Source organism: Ascidiella aspersa, chromosome 3, assembly GCF_963924565.1.
Source record: "Ascidiella aspersa chromosome 3, kaAscAspe10.2, whole genome shotgun sequence".
NCBI classification, from domain to species: Eukaryota; Metazoa; Chordata; class Ascidiacea; order Phlebobranchia; family Ascidiidae; genus Ascidiella; species Ascidiella aspersa.
In genome coordinates, this window is record NC_139449.1 from 30,173,133 (window position 1) to 30,192,819 (window position 19,687).

The window sequence follows — 19,687 nt, forward strand, 5'->3', positions numbered from 1 at the left end:
ATGTCTGAAAAACCAAATTCTTCCGCACCTGAAGAATCGGAAGTAAGTTTGTTTTGTTTTTTAAATCAAATTAACATTTGAAAGGTTAAGTCAAGTGATTTTAAATTACTATCAAGTCAAGTCCAAGTCATCGACTAAGCAAGTTAATCTTAAGTTTATTTACATAAAAATGTTAAATTATTATACTAAAATAAATAAATTCATGGCGCTGGTCTAGAATCCTACCACAGTTCTAAAATCAACGCACAAAATTTGAGTTAGCATGGGGGTTAGCGTTTGAGTGTGGGTGGGTCAAGTATTATTATATTCCTAATTTAATAATAATACTTGACCTACCTTAACCCAAACGCTAACCTGTACCCTAACCCAAATGGTGTTTCGTTGTGGTAGGATTCTAGACCAGCGCCAAATTCATTTCCTTTCAAGCAATATTTCGCATTAAAAACCCAAAAACAAAATAAACATTGCTAGCAATTTATTTTCGTTTATCTATTAAGGTTAATAACCCATTATTTACGAAAAACGTTTTTAAATAGAACACTTTTTAAGTCACTTGATAATGAATTGCAAAGCCATAAAGTTTAAGTAGATTAACATAATCTTGGTTAAGATGTTTCAATACAAACTTTATCATCGTTAGTTAATGTGACTGAAGTAAATCAAAGCATCACTTATAAAAAAGAGGGGCTCAATTGTTATCAGTCTGATTTTCTGTAGTCGGAGCATTAATTATCACCTTCAAGTGCTAAACAGTTACAGCGGTGTTGATAAACATTCAATTTGGGACTAGCGACTTGGATAAATAACGACCTAAATAGCCCTTATATAATAACGACTTGAGTAGAGCACTTCAGTTTTTTGAAGTCATTTGCCTAAAATACTTCAGTAAATCCAAGTCATTCAAAAACAGTGACTTAAGTTCAATTTCATTGTAGAAGATTTGTTACCATTTGTTGGTAAATGATTCCTCATATAGTGTCTGTAGTAAAAGCCATTTTAATTGCCCTGATCTCCATTAGGTTTAAGTGCTCATATTTGAGTAATTATTTTGAGAACGAAGTTAAGTTATCAAACACACAAAATTGTATAACAGAAAAGCCAGGTTTGACTGGAATTTAAAATTACATAGTCACCTTCAAACAAATAATGGGTTTTTGTTTATTTTAATAGGTTGTAGTGAGTGAAGTTGATACAGGAGAACAGACAAATCCTCCAGTTACTTCAGCCTCAACTGCACCAAAGAGAAGGTTAAAAGGAAGAAAGGGTATGGAAACTCATTGATTACCTCTTAAATTTCCCATAAAAAAGAATCTTCAATGTCTATAAATAAATAAATCCTAATTTTATAATGGAACTATGCTGGTGTCCTGGTCTTAACGAAAGGGTCTTTTACTGGTACTACAACTGCAATTTGAATAGACGCTCATTGATTCCATCTTAAAATTACCATTAAGAAGACTGTTAATAAATTAATGAAAGTTAATAAATTAATGAACCTGTTAATGAAGACTGTTAGTAAATAAATAATCAAGCCTAATTTTATAATGGAACTATACTCGTGTCCTGGTCTTAACGAATACGTCTTTTACTGGTTAAAATTACAATTTGAAAAGACACCAATAAATGAAATGTTAAATTTAAATTATTATAAAAGTATTAAATATACTTACATTTTTCAGCTGCTAAACTTCCTAGCATTGAAAAAAGAAACTGGTTGATTCACTTACACTTTACTCGAAAGGAATTTATTACTTGCAAGGTTAGTTTCTATTTTTTATTTACAGAAGTACAAAACACAGTTAAAATGTTGGTTTTATTTGCAGTTTTTAAATGAATGTGGTTAACAAAGTCTTTGCTTAACATTTAAGGCTCTCCAGATACTTCATTCAGTTCTGCATATATTTATAAAATGAGGCAATTGTATATATAATGATATAACAGGACATTCATTTGAATTAGGGTTCTTCTCCGGGAATGTTTCGACGGGAAATTCCCGGGATTTCCAGCGAATTAACAATCCTGAACTCCCGGGAAATTTTCTAATACCGGTTATTCAGCAACACAGCAACACTTTAAAAAAATGGTCGTTTTTGACTGATATAAAGAAAAAAATATTACCAACCCTGGTTAAGTCATTGCCTGAGTTGTTTATTTGCGCTTACTAGCGGAAAAACTTAATTACATTTATTCTATCAAAAAATGCGCTTTAAAAAAAAAAAATGGTGCTGACTTAATACGAGAAGGTCTTGTAAGATTGCAGTTAGCTAGACTATAGAACATAAATGAGCTTAACTAAATCTTAGAAGCTAATATAAAATACTAAATCTTAGAAGCTAATAATAAAAAAGGGAATTTTCATCTTTCAATCCTGTTTCCCGAGAGTGAAAAAATCCGGGAAAAAGAGGAACCTATTTTGAATATGATTTTCAAACTGTTTAAAACAATTTTGTGACTTTGAATTTCAAATCTTAATCATTTAAAAAAACCTTGGGTTTCCACAGTTTACATATTAATTAATTGCATAATTTTGATTTGTAGTATTTTTTTGTAATAAACACAATTATTTAATTGAGAAATAAATTGCTTAGGCTAACTCCTGATATTGTGTATCACAAACTAAATCTTTTGAAAAGTAATTTGTTGTATTTTTGCAGAGTCTTGTACAGGAACAGCTTAGAGAAACTGGTGGCCAATGTGAATATGCAATTTATATTCAGGCAAGTGAAATAGTTGTTACATTACAATGACCTCACAATATCTCATTTCACAACATTCCTTGTTATGTAGGGCATGATTTTACGAACTGAAGGGGAAATTCAACAATCCCTTGAACTCTTTCAAGCTTGCCATCAGCTAAATCCAAAGAGTCCAGACAACATGAAGCAGATTGCTAAGAACTTGTAAGTTTGGCTTCTGTTTTACAATTTTGTTTAAAGTTGTTCTTTAACTATAACAGGGTTGCCACAAAGTCTTAGTTTTTGAAAACCATTTGTTTTCTGACATCTTTAAATAGCCTTGAATTTATTTTATGTTCAGCTTGTGAGTTACATGTTATAAAAGTGTCATTAAAACACAACTTAGAACTATTTTTACTTGTGTTGGACACTTCATTGAAACTGTTTTGTTTTTAAGTTATATTAAAAAAACGTTCAGATTTTAGGTCTTCAAAAACCTACAAGTGTCTTTGAACTTTTTATAAAATTCTGTGGAATCCCCCTTTCAATGAAACATAATTTTTAGAATTTTACTTGGCAAACATAAAAGTGCAATAGAATGCTATAACCGAGCTGCAGAATTGGAGGCAATGGATTGGGAGATTTGTCATTGTCTTGGTCTCTGTCACCAATTTCTCAAACAGCCAGAAAAGGTTTTGTCTTGACGCTAAATTTACAAACTATTTTGAACATTCTTTAACTAGTAATACATTTTGAAACATTAGGCGGAACATTATTTTCTTGAAGCACTGTCAAAAGGAAAACATGTTGTAACATTTCATCTTTTATCTAAGCTTTATATTGAGATGGACAAAAGTGACAAGGCTATTGAAACTTTGAAAAAAGGTTTGTTCTAATTTACTATATTTATTTGACTTTGTACTTTAAAATAAATATATTTAATATTGGGACTAAAGTAGGGCTAGCTTGATATATTGGTTTACTTATGCTATCGGAAGATACTCCACTTATACTGACATATCGGTATCACTGGATTTGGGCCAACATTTACTATGAAGATTTCATATAGCATTTCTTAAAAACAATAAAATTTAAATTTCTGAACTTCCTAGTTTTCATCTGCTTTCATTCTCATGGCTGACTGATTCAACATTTTTGATTTACTGAGTTCAGCATCATGTAAAGTTAGAGCACGAATAAGAGTTGTATATAATTAAATAAGTAGATAAACTTAATGTAGCATTATAATATGTTTAATTAGTTAAACATATTTTGTTATTTATTAAATGTTTTAGGTATAGAGTTTTCACCTGAAAACACAGATTTACTCACATCACTTGGCTTGTTGCACCTTAAAAATCATAGCTATCATGAGGCTTTTGGACTGCTTGGACAAGCTTTGACTTATGACCCAGAAAATTACAAGGCATGTATATTTTTATGTAGGCATTTTATTAAAAAGAATTTAATAAAAATAAAACTTTGCCACTTGTATTTATAAAAACTATTTTTGTAAGCATGTTTAATATACTGGTTAATAATCGATCTCTAAAACATTTAGGCAATCCTAGCTGCTGGCTCACTGATGCAAAAGCATGGCGACTTTGATGTGGCACTTACCAAGTACAGAGTGGCAGCTAATAGTGTTCCTGAGAGTTCATCTTTGTGGAACAACATTGCCATGTGCTTCTTCGGGAAGAAGAAGAACGTTGCTGTAGGTCACCAACAAACAATGGGTCACCAACAAAAATGGACCTAATTTAGTTATAATCTTGCCGAACTGATTATTATGTTATAGTCACAGTTGTGTAGTTAATACTCAACTAAAACAGTTGTGTTTTGCACTTCTATGTTACTTTATTTAATTGTGAAAAAAGAGGTATCAAATAGAACTAAAACTTGGATTGTATTGGGAATTTCCAAGTAATATAAAAAAAACTTATTTGAAACTTGATGCTTATCTTCATCTTTAATTGGTCCACATACTTATTATCATCGCATACCTTTAAAATACTAGAGCCCAGTTTAAAGGTTTTTATGTTTACAGGCCATTAGCTGCCTTAAGAGGGCCAACTATCTTTCTCCATTTGACTGGAGGATTTTGTACAATCTCAGTCTTCTCCATTTGACCATGCAGCAATATGCAAGCGCATTTCAATTTGCCTCAACTGCAGTCACGCTAAAGTCAAACCATGGTCCACTTTTCATGTTGCTAGCTGGTGAGAAGTGAATGACATTTAAAAAAAACTTACACTTGCATTGATTACCGGTCCTATCCTTTGTACAAAATTGTAATTCATTTCATACAACCTTGTTATTTATTTTTTTTCCTTTTTTAATTACAAAAACCATGTGCAAACCCCCTATGGTCTAGTTTTGTGGTGTTATAAATTGATCTCATTTTTTTAGGTGATTTGTAATTACCAATAGTACTTAACCTTTTATCAGTCAACATCGAAAAACTTTGGTCTGCATAATAATTTTTTTTTAAATACTGGTCCTTGACCCGAAAGGTTTACCAACTCCTGAGTAAGAATGTAATATAACAAAGACCTAAGTGTATTGTATTTGCAGTTGCTCTTTCTAACCTGGGCCAAGAAGAAAATGCAGAAAAGGCATATCAGCAAGCAATGCAACTTGACCAGTTAGAAAAAATGTTTAATTCATATGATTATTTTGTATGTTTATTATTATAAACATTATAAACTGTTATTTAGGATGTTTATTAGACCTTGACCCATATTTTTTGGACTAATAACCATTTTATATATACTTTGGATATGGTCAAAATTTAAATAGATTGTAAAAAACTCAAATAACATTCCACTTTATCCACAAATATTTATTTAACCCTTATTTTGCATATTATCTTGGCATAATGCTTAAACGAAAAATTGTTTGGCCAAAAAACTACGAAATTTGTTTGTTTTTCAGGAAACAAATCACATTTTCATAGTAAAGTATTGGCCTAAATTTATTTTCATATTATTTGAAGTAGAATTGCGGCCGATATTATCAGCAAACTTATATATATTTTATAGGTCTATCTCTAATCATTATATCATATCTTTTTTGTAGTAAACTTTAAAACACACATAATAGCACGGGTGTGTTATTAAGAGATTTTTGTTAACGTTGTCATATTTAGGTCTAACCCTCACACTCTTATGAACTATGCGATTTTTCTGAATAATCGAGGAAAAACAAAGCAAGCTTCTAAACTTCTCACCGACTACCAAACTATCACAAAAGATCAGGCTGATACAGATAAAGAGGTTATTATTAGTGCAATTAGGATACTTTTAGCATTAGGAAAATATCTACAAACTGTACTTGAGCTATCAGTTTGATGGCCGAAAAACATTTTTTTTGTTTATGTTTGTGATATTAGAATAAAGGAACATCTCTTGTTTTTTATTAGTCCTCATTTATGGGCCACTTAATTTATTGCAAGCCTTAACAATTTGTATATGGTTTATAATACACTGTTCATAACTCATACTATTGAATATTTTAGTTTTACTCATAAAGTTTGTCTTAGATGGCCGATGTTAGCAAGCGACTGGCAACTGTGCTAAACCTAGGAGAGCGCATAGTGCAAGAAAAAGAAAAGTCTGTAAAAAAGAAGAAAAGAAAGGAAAAAGAACCAGCAGGGGCAGGTATTATTACAAATTTAATATAATTTTTATTTATAAATAATATAATCAGAAGCAACTGAGAGTTCTAAAGACATGCCTCCAAATACATTTCATATAATTTTCATGTTACAGCTTTTTTACATTATCATTTTTTTAATGCTGTTTTTATATGAAGATTGTTAGTTAATTGTTATTAATGCAATCTGCTTCAATAAAATGGCACATTTGATTGTTTTCAGAAGCAACTGAGAATTCGAAAGACATGTCTCCGCCCACTACAAAAGAAGTTGAACAAATAAATCCAATTGCACAGAGTTCAATTATCGACCCTTTTTCAAAACCCCTGGGTCCACTAAAGCCACTATCACCTTTAAGGTAAATACAATTTACAAAAAAAGAAATAATAATGATAAAAAAAATTCTATTTGACCCTGTATGCTTCTATCGACTGAAAATTATTTGTGTGTTATATAAATACATTTTTAAGCATCAAAGATTAGCTAAATGTTGGTGGTAGAATAAATATCCCAACGTTGAGAAGTGAACATACTCACAGACATCCAACTGTTCCCCTCTTTTTTTAGCTAAATTGTCAAAAGATAAAGCTGAATTCTTAAATAGGTATTTAAAAAATAAAGGGATATTTAACACTAAACATTCTGAAAAGCAGCCCTTCGCTGAACACTTTTATTTTATTGCAAGTAATAAGTTTAACATCTAAGAATATCAAAGCCCATACAGAAGTAGGTATCATTTTGAACGTTTCCAATTTCAAAATGATACCTACATCTGTATGGGCTTGGATATTCTTACTATGTATGACTACAGCCTCCAACGATTATGCTCCAAAGTTTAACATCATTCTCTTAGAAATCCAGGTTCTGCGCAAAGCTTGAGCAAACTACCCCCACTTCGTTCCCCAGCATCCCCAAGTGCAAGTTATGATGGGTTGTTGTCGCAACTGCCCACTGTGCCATCGCATGACCCAAACAAAAAGGAGTCGAAAAAATCTAGGCAAGCAGTTGCTGAGTGAACTTTAAATTCTACATATTTTATTGTGTACAACTGCAGGCCAGTGAGATTTTGTTGTAAAAGTGTTGTAGCACACATGTGATTGTTCTCGTGATTTTTAATGTTGTCAATCTCTTAAATTTATATCTAAATTTTTCTAAATGCTTAAGCTTTCCATTAATAATATTTGAATGTAATCTTTATATCAGTGGTTCTCAACCCTGGTGCTGCGGCACCCTGGGGTGCCATTTCTAATGCTCAAGGGTGCCAAGAGCTTTTTGAGAATCATTAGGAATCTGATTTTTGTGTAAGATTGGAGTGAAATAAATCCAATCATAACTTCCTACGTTGTGCAGAGTTGATGTGTGTTGTTCCAGTTCCGTTTATTGTTACATTCTAGTTATTTACCTACGGAAATATCTTGTAGGGCGTAGGGGTGCCGCAATCTATTTGTTATTTCTGAGGGGTGTCGCTAGCCATGAAAGGTTCAGAAACACTGCTTTATATATTCAAAAACTATTTAGATCTTTTTTTCTATAACTGGTTTGTTTCCAGTACAATGCATGAAGTATATTTGCATAATAAAAACAAAATGCAAGCCCAAGAAATATTCAACAGTTTAGCAAGAAATTATTTAAATAGAAGAGAATAAACCAATCTACAGTTAATAAACGCAACACAAAATCAAAAAAGGTGTCACTTCTTATTTGCATGTTGGTCAGAGGTATCATATGATCTTGTAACAAAAGCCTCTAACGATTTGTCATCAAGGTTTCCTTCGAATCTGTCTACAATTTCACCATTTTTAAAGGTACACACAGTTGGTACTGCCATAACCTGAAATAATATAACAACATTATTAGAAAAATATACCTGATTTAACAAGTAAACAGCAGAAGTAAGGTTTTCTGCTTAATAATAATAATAAATTGTTTGCCTTGTATTTCATTGCAGTAATGCCATGGTCATCTACATCAACTTTAGCGAGCAAAACTTTGCCATTGTGTTTGTCCACTTCCGTGTCCAACCTTGGCCCAAGTATTTTACAAGGCCCACACCACCTGGAAAACAGCAGTGTAATTTAAATTGCAAATTTTTCACATTTGCCTAATCTAATAACAGTATGCTGTAGTTGGTATTGAGGGCAAACTACTGAAAACAACATTTACCAAAATTCATGACACAACTTCTTAAGATGAAAACTGCATTGTATTTTAACTGAACAACTCCATTATGTTTAACAAACAAACTATGCGGTATAAAATTTTAACAACATGGTCAATCTGGTGACCTTTTTAATTTTTTTGTACAAAGCAAGTCACTGTTGAAATAAGAAATATCCGCGTTTGGACATATTCAACTAACAAAACAGAAAGACAGAATTAAAATTTTACTCTGCATGGAAGTCAACAATTATTGGATTTGGTGACTGTAGAACTCTTTCTTCAAAATCCCTTGTATCCTGAACGTTAAAGCTGTTGCTGAACTCTTTTTGATTATAAAGCCTGCTGTTAATGTGGAACTGTCTACAGCCGGTAATTCCAGTTGATTTGTGAGTTGTCAGCTGTGCTTTGACACCTGAAACAAGTAGATTAATACAAATAGGTACAACTATATTTCTATTTGGATGCGTCAGTTATAGCAGTTGCTAGGTACATATTTTTGAAGTATTTCTGTACTTATGCAAGCAACGGCAAATAACTAAATTCTATTGTAGGCAGTTTGATAACAAAATATTTACAGTTTAATAATAATACTGTAAACAACACCTTTAAAAACTTATTTTTAGACAATTGATTTAATTCCCGCACCGCACTTGCATTTCCTCTTAAATGCGTTTAATAATAAAAGTAAAGCTAATCATCTGCTGGTCTTAGGCAACAAACAATATTTTACCAACATATTACCATTTGCGTGCGATGAAACAGATGCAGGTGTAGGTAAATACGCCAAAGAGCACCTTGCAAAGGTTTGCCTCACAAGATTTCTCGTACAAATGGCAGAAAACATGTTTTTTAATACTGAACAAGTGATAAATGGTTAAGACGCAAATTGTAAAGCAATTAGCTTCAAATGGTAACTGCGTTATCACGTTTAAATTTAGTGCTGCGTCATGTTTTCGTGCTCGATTAATTTGCTTTTGCGCAACATTACGGAAGCTGGTTGTGCTGATGAGGAGTGTAACTGACACGTTTTAGGTGTATTTTAGCTTATTATTATTCATTTAAAATGCATGGTAAGATAATTATGAATTCTACCAGAGTCAAGAGTATTCAACAAATTTTTAAAACAAGACTTCCTTTGGTACTTTCCGTATTATCACCAGTAAAGTTTAAGCACGCTTAGAAAAAAAAAATCCTGTTATGCAAAGTTTTAAAGCGACTCATAAATGCACAATTTAACTTTTTAGACAACGTGGTCATGTCATTGTCGGCGCTAAATACCTGAAGTTGTCAACCATTTTACCCATGTTTGTAAAAATCACAAACACATTTTTTCTACAAAAATCCGGTGTGTTATCCAGTCCGCGATCGCCATTACTTAGTTTTTACGCCATATCTACGGTGCTAAACAGCCTGCATACATGCAGTATCGAAATATGACGAATACCGTCCCCTATTATTATCGGCTAGAGTTTGATTGATTATATATACTACGATCCGTAAGTATTTACAAAAAACTTTAACATTGTGCTGACCGCACTTAACTCAAATAGGCGGAGATCTAGGGAGTCCCATCCAATTAAACGTAGGCTACCACCCAGTGCTGAATTAACACAGTAGCAGATGTAGCAGCTGCTACAGGCCCCGCGCTTGGTGAGCGAAACATTTTTTTTTGGAAAACAAAGCATAGTTGATACCTGTAATTTTTGGCTTGCAAACTGGAGTGGCATGGGAGAATATTATAGTTGTAAGATTAAATTAGGGTACTAGTCCCAACCTTAATTAATCTTTGCATGACAATGATAAACATTATTACGCGTCAGTCAAGATTTATTTTGATCTATTGAAAATATACAATAACCATAATGACGCGTGGAACTTAGGTAAGTAACGACGATGGAACACGAGGCCTAACAAAACAAAGCAAATGCATATACATTTTCAGTTAATTTACATACAAACAGTATTTTTTGGCAAAAGCAACAATCCACAAATAAATAAACATGTATAGGTACTTTTTGTGATGAGGGTATTGTATCTGAGGTTAATGCGATCGACCTTCACAACTAACTGGATGTAATGTTTGAAAGTTTTGTAAAACAACTTGAACCAAACATTTAAGAATGGAAGCACAAAACACGTCACACGTGAAAACCTTATTAAAAATTGCAACGGTAATTCGGGTTATTTTTGCAATAATGTATTACAAGCATTCGTATGTAGGCTATAGTTTTTAGTTACAGCATCTTGTTGATTCACTAGTTCTAAAAAATACGCTTTAACTGTTAATATAACAACTACAGGCAATTACACGTTATATTGCCAAAAAGCGCATGATCTAATGGACAAAAGCAGCAATCAAACAAACGCTTGAAAAACAAAACAGTATATGTTAATCTTTCATAAAGTTATATTACTTATATTTAATTTGATATTACTTATATCTAAACGTCTGTCAAGTGCATATTCACAAAATACACAGCAAAAAACAAATCTAGTTCGCCAAAATCGACCAGTAACGTAATGCTTAGGTTTGATGGCGGGAGGTAAAAAACAAATGAGTTTTGGTTACGAAGTTGGTCAGGCGTTGACAAAAATTGGAAATCAGAAGGTTAAGGCGAAGACAATTTATTAGACCTATCATGTTACGTAAATAGGAACCTCCAGGTATAGTTTACCGTCGTGCCCCGGTATATGGAATGATACAACTTGAATTGAGTTATGTCGTAAATGGTAGTAGGGCCTACGCCCTACAACGAAAAAATGAATTTCCTGCAAGTCGACAAAAATTCACCGAACTCGCCAAATTCAGTAAAGTACTCTACTCAATCCCGCTCGACACAGAGAGCCACGCCCATGCCGCCGCCCACACACAGGGTGGCCACGCCCCTTTTGGCTTTGCGGTCTTTCATGGCGTGAAGGAGGGTGACCACGATGCGACATCCCGTGGCGCCTAAGGGGTGACCCAGAGCGATCGCCCCACCGTTGACGTTGACCCTGCAAAAAAAATATTAAAAATGTTTTGAAGTTTGAAATTTGGTAGGTATGATTTTACCATATGAAAAATATTTTCGCAACTTTAAACACAACAAAAGTAGTAGTGTTTACAGTTATCTAAAAATACACAAACTTCTGAAGTTTAAAATTTTAGTTTGAAAGTTCAACATTTTTTAGTGTAATTTTACCATGTGGAAAAATATTTCAAACCTAGCAAAAGTAGTGTTTAACGTTATCTAAATGAAAACCATTTAGTTAAGTTAAGATCAAACCCAATAGTTTAAACAACAGTTGTAATGCTATTGCTGGATCCGCATTTATACGTGTCACAGATATTCCTGGCCATTCTGTTCAAGCATATTTTACATATAAATATATATATTTTAGAGTTTTTCGTTGTACCAATTAAAACTGTCAGTTTACTTTAATCTCAATTTATTCCTATAAGAATGTGAATAGCAAATTCTTGTGTATTTTTATACGCTTTTCAGATTGCAGAAATCACCCACAGGTCGTTCCACAAATGTGTATTAATTCAATTTTCTTGTTTCGACTGAGAGACTAGAAATGCCGTTCAGAAAAGTAGATTTTTGGTAAAATTCGAATTAGATTAAAACTAGAATTAGAGCAGTCAAGGTATTCACAAATTAGATTAGAATTAGAATCAGGCGCATTTTGACCTAATTCATTGAATTGGAAAACTATAATTATCTAGTTGTTCAAGTGTGGGGAGGGGGAATAAATTCAGAGTTCCAAAATAAAAAGGGAGGTTTTGACCGAGGTAGAAAACTGGTTAACTTATAATCTTTAGTCGCACAACGTACTTGTCCGGGCATAAACCCAAATCTCGCACAACTGCCACGCTCTGGGCGGCAAATGCCTCGTTGATTTCAAACAAGTCGACCTCATCAATTTTCCAACCAGCTTTCGCGATCTGCAAAAGTTTAACAGCGTTATATCAAATTTAAAACATTGGTGTGAAAAAATATACTCCAGTAATATTGGTCCATAAGTTCTCTCTGTGGAAAAAGCCATACAAAAATTGAACATTAGCTGCTGGATAAAGTTGTATTTAAATGTACCAACTACCAAGCTTATAAAATAACGTTAAACTATGTTAATAGTAATTTACAATACTCACGGCCATTTTTACGGCGGGGATGGGTCCTGTTCCCATAACCAACGGGTCCACACCGGCATGAGCCCACGAAACAATCCTAGCCATTGGTTTCAGGCCCCTGTGAAAAAACCGTGACAGTTACGAGGCAAAGATGAGAGTCCATCAGTCGTTTTTAAGTTTTTATTTCTAATCAGTACTAGCACGCAATCATCGTAAGTAACAAAACTTTCCTCCATATGGATAAACACGAGTTTAGCCTGAATACATCACAAATGGTCCCGGCTTGACCGGAGGACGTGAGTTCGAACCTCACTGCAGGCTAGTTGTTTTTCTAGTCTGCCCTGATTGCATCATAGATCAACAGATTCGGTGAGTCTGCAATGGCTTTCGGTGTACTAGTTATACGTAAGCCGTAATCGTTGGTCAAAAAGTAGCTTCAGAAGGGCTAGATCTCAGTTGTTAAAACACATATGTGTGCATGTTTCATTGAATAAAGAATATGGTACTGTGGATCCCCTCCAATGAGGTTGCTTGTACTAACAGATTGAGCAAGCATTGGCGTATGGTTGTTTCTCGACTCGCTCCTCTCTGAGCCTGCATAGCTCAGTTGGTAGAGCCACCAGCACGGTCCCGGCTTGACCGGAGGTCGTGAGTTCGAACCTCACTGCAGGCTAGTTGTTTTTCTAGTCTGCCCTGCTTGCATCATGGATCAACAGATTTGGTGAGTCTGCAATGGCTTTCGGTGAACATCACAAACGTTTCGCAATCTGTATCGTTCATTAATTAGGTTCATTTTTCAGTAGTTGTTTTCAAGTCACAGTTACAAAGCATAATATGCAATTAACGAACATACCATAACAAAACATAATTTTAGATCAAACGATCTTTTAGTAATAATATAATTCTTAATAGCATTTAGTAACAGATAATTTGGCACGATAAGAATTAGGGTTAGTTCCGAAATATTTAATCAAATTTTTTTGGAAATGGACCCCGACGCCATGATTTTAATTTAAAAAAACGTTAAGTGACGTTTAAAAAATTTATGAAAATTGTTTAGAAACCATTTAGCTTGAGACGGGGAATTAAAGTTTTTCCTTGCCTTAAAAAATAATGTTAAACAGAAGTTGTACCTTTTGTCGGCTTCTTCCTGTGACATAACCAGGACTGCCGCGGCTCCGTTATTGAGTCCGGTCGCGTTGCCGGCCGTCACCGTTCCTGGCGAACCATTTGCGCTTTTTGCCGCACGAAGGCCAGATAGGCCTTCCACGCTGGTCGAAGGCCGGGGAAATTCGTCCGTGTCTACAACAGTGTCTAAAAGCGGTAAAAAATGCGCCCCTTTAATGGTTGGAACTTTAACATAGGAATCGCGATCGCTAGTTATCAGAGATGCCCCGGAGGCAAAAAATAATAATACGTGATGGTTTCTGTCAAGTTTTTCGCAGGTGCATCTTTTTGGGGGAAGAGGTGTATTTTTACTTTCGTGACAGATGGGCTCAATAAATGTCATGTATGATAAAAAATAAAACAGTTTTGTTAAGCGATATCTAGAAATATGCTTCTGCCAAAAATATGCGTCGCATAGAAATCCTTGCGATTGAAACGTACAATTTTGCTAGAAAATCGTCAAACGATAGGCACCTCCTTTTCTTCCTTTGACAGTGACCGGCACAATTTCCTCTTTAAACTTTCCGCTGTTCTGCGCATCACGAGCTTTTTGCTGCGACGAATTGGCAAAGTTGTCCTAAAGTTCAACAAACATATTCGTTATTACCGACGTGGCAAAAGAAGCTTTTACGCAGTGGTTTTGCATTTAATGCGAACTTTTTATTAAACGCCGTTATTTTGACAAATATTCCTTTTGTGTGCCATATGCCGCCAATATCCTTTTAATTATGGTTTTGTCAATTCAAAACAAATAAACCCAATTTTTTTTCGCAATTAAACTGGGTTTTTGCTTCATATTTGCGCAGTAGTTTGTTGGAGAACAACGAGTGTTTATAGGGACAATTGTGTTTTATTCTAATGCCTCCAAGTTAAAACAAATATCCTGGATCCGTCTCTGTATTTTTTTATATCCTGGATCCGCCCCTGTATTTTCGTAGCGGCTTTATGTAGTGGGCCTTCAATAGCTCTGAAAAGAGCACTTTAGGCGGCGACCAAAAAAGTTTGCCGACAATTGCTTTACAGCCGTGACACAGTTTCTGCATATTTTTAATAAAAAGAAAAACGCTCGGCATGTTTGTCGCCGAATACCTTTCAAATTTGGTGAACTTTAACAGACGTTCTCAACACGTACTAGGCAACAGGTGTTTTTTTATTTAACTTAACTTTTCTCCAATTGAAACGTCATATACAATACTTTATATTTAGAAGTTGTTAAACGCCATTAATTAAATAATATAACTACCAAGCAACCGCTGGTCGAGTTTCGCTAAAAACTTCTTTTAAAATTGAACCGTTTTCGGTGATACCACTTTAAATGGGATTCAACGATTTTCTGTCTTGTCGGAAAACGTGTTTGTTAAAAAAAACAAAGGAAAATGTTTAAAATTTTTTTTGGTTTTAGAGATCTCCTCAAATAATGTAGCTCACGCTATAGACTGAAAGATTTTCCGAAAGATTGGTAATGTCTTTCAATTTTCCGAAAGACATTCGCTTAGTAGATTCTAAGCACAAACTTTTGTCTACCAAATATTAAAAACCCCCCTCCCAATTTCTAAAATAACATCTTGTTTCAATTCCCTTTAATGAAGTTGGGTTGGATGGGGTTTCTCTGAGGGAGTTGTATAAGGTTCTCGTTCTCATGATATTACCAAACCATGAAGTTTTTCACTTGAATGGCAGTTTACTATTTTCAAACTTACCTGGTCGGCTCTAGTTACTTTCCATTGCTCAGCGACATTTTCTGCAGTCACAGTCATTGTGCATTTATGGATGCAGTCAGTCAATCCATCTTCTACCATGCTATCAACAAGGTGTGTGTTTCCAAATTTAATGCCACTGCGCATGTGAACACAATGTGGTGCCTATATAGTAATTGACAGAACGTGTATTTTATTTTTTTAATCTGTACGAACACAAAATGCAAATTTTTAATATTTTTTATTTATTTTTTATTTAAGATGTCATATACCAAAGAACAATAGGACAACAAAACAAAATATTTTTGCCTTTAGTTTGACATTATTACACTCCACTCAACTTCACACATGTTGCAAATCACTTTTTTCTTGGTATAAAAACCACTGTAACGGCAAAACAGAAACCTACCAGTGACATACTTTCTTGTCCACCGGCCACAACGATTTTAGAGTCCCCACATCGTATGGCTTGTAATGCAAGCGCTATTGCTCTTAAACTTGATCCACACACCTAATACAAAAAACGAAAAGTTTGACACGATATGGAAAGTGTGATTTTCAAAATTCACCATTTTCTAACAAATTCAGGAAAAAATGCCTTGAAATATTGAAATAACTTTAATATACCAACATATTGTAAATGTGTTAATAATTAACAATGCCTGATTAAGTTTACCTGGTTGATTGTCATTGCTGGAACCTCAGTTGGGATTCCAGCAAGTAAGGCGGCATGTCTGGCTGGGTTTTGACCTTGGCCTGCTGTCAAAACCTAAAGAGTAGGAAATAAAAAGCTGTTTATAAAATCAAGCACAACTTTTAAATTTTATCTAATAATGATAACAGCGACCAAACAAAGAACTGCTAATTGAGTAAAAATTCTCCTTAGTTGTTTTATTACCATTTTATACAATAATCTACTAATTACTACTTTAACCAATTCTAACTAAACCCTGATTAAGATAACAAAAAACAATGCTTTATGTTTTTACATTACCTGTCCAAATATAATTTCAGAAACATCACCCTTTTCTACTTTTGATCTTTTTAGCACTTCATCAATAACAATAGCCCCGAGTTGGTAACTGGGAACTGTGGCAAGGCCACCATCAAGTTTGCCTTAATAAAATAGTTTTTGTAAGTTTTTTTGTGCAACAACAGCTCTTTATAAAAGTAGTTATTTTAAGTATCCAACTGAGCTGTTTTAGCCTCAGTAACTATGACCTTATGTATAGAAGAAAAAGTATGAAGCAGCACTACCAAATAATACAACCCATAACATACTGTTAGCATACATATTTTTGAATGTTATATTGCTGGTCTTTTCTAGGAAAAACAAAATTTGCCACATGTACACTAGTACCTAATGAATTGGTATAGTCCACAAATTGTCACAGTTTATACTAAAAAATATTACTTACCAATAGGTGTTCTTGCAGCAGCCACAATTACAACAGAAGCCATTGCGACAGATTTGATTAACCTTGATTCTAGCTAAAACCTGCAAAAAGCATCAACAACAAACACATTGCTTTTAAATGAACCTCAGCAACTTGAAAATGTTTTAATTGCAATATATATATATATATATATACATATATATATTGAACTAAGAAAATAAAAAAGTATATCAGTGTTCTAAGGCACTTTGATTGGTGGACACAGTCGCAAGAATAACAGTTGATCCATTGAACAAGAGTTCTGCCTTTAGCAAATCACATAATTTTTCATCAAATTTAAAGAAAGTGTTGTTGCGCACAGAGAAAAGTTTTAACTTTGAGTCAGTCGCTTTGTTATTGTTATTGATAATTCCCAGTTTGGCAGCAAAAAAATCGATGGTCCTACCAACCGTCCATTTTTCAGAGACATAAAATGGCTTCGGTGCCGCTGAGCTCTGGTGCAAAGATACAGACAGATAAACACGCTCCTCTTCTGGATAACTCTTGTCACCTTTGGCATTCATCTTCAGTTTGATGAGAGACACCTTGGCTGCCAGCTTTTCCGCTTTAACAGTTTTAAACTTAGTTTTCATCTTAATTTGCTTTGGTGTGGAGGTGGTGCCCTGGCGTTTCCCAGGAATATTGATGCAGCCGTGGTCCTCAGGGATTCTGTGTTCCAGGCAGAATTGCTTGCCGCACTGGGAACATTTGACCGGAACTAACTATGTGTTGCTGCAGTCCTTATTTGAGCAGGAGTAGGTCTCAAACGACTTTCCACTGTTTGGTTCACTTAGTGTAATGTTTTCTTGGCTGCATAGGTGTGTTGTTTTGCTGCGATGTTCCAAGCAAAACACCAAAGAGCAGCCGTCGCATTCAAATGGCAAAAAGTCAAGTCTGTTGCAACTGGACAAGCTGCAATGCAGTCCAATGTTTAACTCAGTCATTGCACATTAAAAACTATATTTAGTCAGCAAACAACGCAATACCACCTAGGTAAAGCAAAGCTGAAGCATTAAAACACGCATTTTAAAGTATAAAGTCACATTTCTATTTGTCATTAATTAAATGTATTTAAAACATAACACAAGTCTGAGAGCAAAGTTTGATTGGCTTAAAAATAATTGCAAATTTAAAATTGTATAAACATTAGAAGAAATAAAGGAGTAGATGGGTTTTGGGCAGTATTTTTAATTCTTAAAACACTACTCAATTTTCAGGTTTGGGTGAATTTTAGCCGCAGCATATTTCTGGGTCTAGTTGGTATCATGCAAAGAATCATTAGATAAAATTCATCCCAATTTGTAACGCTTTATTAATACAAACTGTCAATGTACTTAAACTTAACCGATAGATATGTGATAATTCATATTTCTATAAAAAAAGAATAAAAATTCTATTCACACTGAAACATCAACAAAAAGGTTGAAGCATTCTCCCTTGCTTAACTTGCTCCTTCATAATAATATTGGTAAGCTGATGGTGATAACTTCCACCCTCCGCTTCGCAGTTCAATTATTTCCAAAAGCATCAGGCGCGACAATTGAGAGGCACTATCGCTGAGAAAAACAGTTCTCAGTTGGTCAAAAAGCTCTTCCATTTTGTGTTTATTCAGGCGATCTAACTCTTCACCAACAAACTGCAGTTGTGTGACTAGGCACTGAATTGCCTCTTCGTTCCCGGCAAACCGGACCTGGGACAAAAGGCCCAGAACCTCATAAACTGGTGTCACCAGTGCCATGAAGGGCATGTTGTTGATGTGCATCAGGTCAAAGACGGCGCAGAGAAAGTTAATGAATCCAATCAGGGCCTTCACGTTTCTGCAATCCTGCTGTACCAGTTTCTTGTATTCATTTTGCAAGTTGGTGAGGAGCATGGGGCGAAAATAGCGCTTGTGGTCATCGGGAAGTAAGGAAAACTCAGCGTGGGCTAGGTCGTTGCATATTTTTGCAGCTATTCGACCAATCTTCATTCCACTGGTGCCTTTGGAAACTAAAAGGTCAACAAGCCTTTTCCATGTCTTTTCGTCAATTTTTACCGGCTCCGTTATTGCCTTTAAAATTGTCATCTTTGCCTCATTGTTCACATCAAGCTTATTCAGGCTTTCCTCAAGGTGAGATTTGTCCATACTGATTCAAGTTTTTTTCAGAAAATTTTTTTAAAGCCCATTGATTATTAATCTGTAGTACTAATCATTACAAAATTTAACGTAGTAATTTTCCTAATTAGCAAATATTGTAACGAGATAGTTACCAGTAACAAGCACTTTATAGTTTTTTTAATTACGTTGTGACAGTGCAATATATCATTCATTTGTTATGGGAACCAAATTAAATGCAGACTTGTTAATTTAAGTAGTGAAGTGATAATTATGGTTGTATAAAAGGTCCACAAATCCTACCATCTTTTTTACAGCAACAAACGATACCTCGCACCCTAACTCATATAATGTTAGCAATGTAATACCTCTGACGAAAATGTGGTAGGATATTAGACCCAGTCTGCATTCTGTGGCAGGTGTACACTCAATATTTTTTAAAGAACACCTAAATAAGTGCATACTTAAATTAGTAAGTATTGCTTACTTAAATTTAAAAAAAAATCTTGAAATGTGGAAGAATTCCATCTCTCAGGAGTGCAAAAATTTTATTACACTCCTTTCACACATCAAAATTTGGCGCTACACAGTTGCACACCCAAGATCTCAACGCGAGGTGCCACGAAATGCAGCCTGGTTCTGACCAGCGTCAATAAAAGGAGTCTAACAAATTATGAGAGTTTATGTG

The 19,687-nt window shown here is 34.4% G+C and overlaps 5 protein-coding genes across 5 annotated transcripts; 1 reads left to right on the top strand and 4 right to left on the bottom strand.

Annotated features, from left to right (window-relative positions):
- On the top strand, positions 1 to 7,934 carry LOC146161511 (BBSome complex member BBS4-like). Its single transcript, XM_083385177.1, has 15 exons — positions 1 to 42; positions 1,171 to 1,264; positions 1,680 to 1,759; positions 2,655 to 2,717; positions 2,788 to 2,900; positions 3,241 to 3,367; positions 3,440 to 3,560; positions 3,971 to 4,101; positions 4,237 to 4,389; positions 4,723 to 4,894; positions 5,250 to 5,319; positions 5,824 to 5,950; positions 6,217 to 6,334; positions 6,553 to 6,688; positions 7,184 to 7,934. Exons 1-15 carry the CDS (start codon positions 1 to 3, stop codon positions 7,344 to 7,346), a joined length of 1,710 nt encoding a protein of 569 aa, XP_083241303.1. The 3' UTR covers positions 7,347 to 7,934.
- Positions 7,880 to 9,396, bottom strand: LOC146161512 (thioredoxin, mitochondrial-like). The gene is made up of 4 exons (XM_083386117.1): positions 9,232 to 9,396; positions 8,719 to 8,902; positions 8,262 to 8,385; positions 7,880 to 8,161 (listed from the first exon to the last, which is right to left on the bottom strand). Exons 1-4 carry the CDS (start codon positions 9,332 to 9,334, stop codon positions 8,021 to 8,023), a joined length of 552 nt encoding a protein of 183 aa, XP_083242243.1. The 5' UTR covers positions 9,335 to 9,396; the 3' UTR covers positions 7,880 to 8,020.
- A 966-nt stretch (positions 9,397 to 10,362) lies between these two features.
- LOC146161513 (uncharacterized) lies at positions 10,363 to 16,968 on the bottom strand. Its single transcript, XM_083385765.1, has 10 exons — positions 16,887 to 16,968; positions 16,463 to 16,584; positions 16,145 to 16,237; positions 15,878 to 15,979; positions 15,472 to 15,633; positions 14,246 to 14,348; positions 13,738 to 13,918; positions 12,626 to 12,722; positions 12,309 to 12,418; positions 10,363 to 11,484 (listed from the first exon to the last, which is right to left on the bottom strand). The coding sequence occupies exons 1-10, from the start codon at positions 16,927 to 16,929 to the stop codon at positions 11,313 to 11,315; spliced, it is 1,185 nt and encodes a 394-aa protein (XP_083241891.1). The 5' UTR covers positions 16,930 to 16,968; the 3' UTR covers positions 10,363 to 11,312.
- Positions 16,969 to 17,095: 127 nt separating this feature from the next.
- LOC146161514 (AN1-type zinc finger protein 1-like) lies at positions 17,096 to 17,848 on the bottom strand. The gene is given in 1 exon segment (XM_083385178.1): positions 17,096 to 17,848. A coding segment is annotated over 1 exon segment (753 nt).
- Positions 17,849 to 17,908: 60 nt separating this feature from the next.
- On the bottom strand, positions 17,909 to 19,115 carry LOC146161515 (MIF4G domain-containing protein-like). Its single transcript, XM_083385767.1, has one exon. The coding sequence runs from the start codon at positions 19,027 to 19,029 to the stop codon at positions 18,346 to 18,348; it is 684 nt and encodes a 227-aa protein (XP_083241893.1). The 5' UTR covers positions 19,030 to 19,115; the 3' UTR covers positions 17,909 to 18,345.
- Between the last annotated feature and the right edge of the window lie 572 nt (positions 19,116 to 19,687).

Excerpts from the sequence above, each read along its gene's own strand:
- LOC146161511 (XM_083385177.1), top strand. The coding sequence starts at position 1 with ATGTCTGAAAAACCAAATTCTTCCGCACCTGAAGAATCGGAA. Across the intron at positions 2,901-3,240 it reads AAGCAGATTGCTAAGAACTT|AATTTTACTTGGCAAACATA; the intron begins GTAAGTTTGGCT and ends CATAATTTTTAG. Across the intron at positions 4,895-5,249 it reads ACTTTTCATGTTGCTAGCTG|TTGCTCTTTCTAACCTGGGC; the intron begins GTGAGAAGTGAA and ends TTGTATTTGCAG.
- LOC146161512 (XM_083386117.1), bottom strand. The coding sequence starts at position 9,334 with ATGTTTTCTGCCATTTGTACGAGAAATCTTGTGAGGCAAACCTTTGCA. Across the intron at positions 8,903-9,231 it reads TGTTTCATCGCACGCAAATG|GTGTCAAAGCACAGCTGACA; the intron begins GTAATATGTTGG and ends TACTTGTTTCAG. Across the intron at positions 8,162-8,261 it reads TTACTGCAATGAAATACAAG|GTTATGGCAGTACCAACTGT; the intron begins GCAAACAATTTA and ends ATATTATTTCAG.
- LOC146161513 (XM_083385765.1), bottom strand. The coding sequence starts at position 16,929 with ATGGCTTCTGTTGTAATTGTGGCTGCTGCAAGAACACCTATTG. Across the intron at positions 16,585-16,886 it reads TGCTGCAAGAACACCTATTG|GCAAACTTGATGGTGGCCTT; the intron begins GTAAGTAATATT and ends TATTTTATTAAG. Across the intron at positions 12,723-13,737 it reads CAGGAAGAAGCCGACAAAAG|GGGCCTGAAACCAATGGCTA; the intron begins GTACAACTTCTG and ends GTTTTTTCACAG.
- LOC146161515 (XM_083385767.1), bottom strand. The coding sequence starts at position 19,029 with ATGGACAAATCTCACCTTGAGGAAAGCCTGAATAAGCTTGATGTGAAC.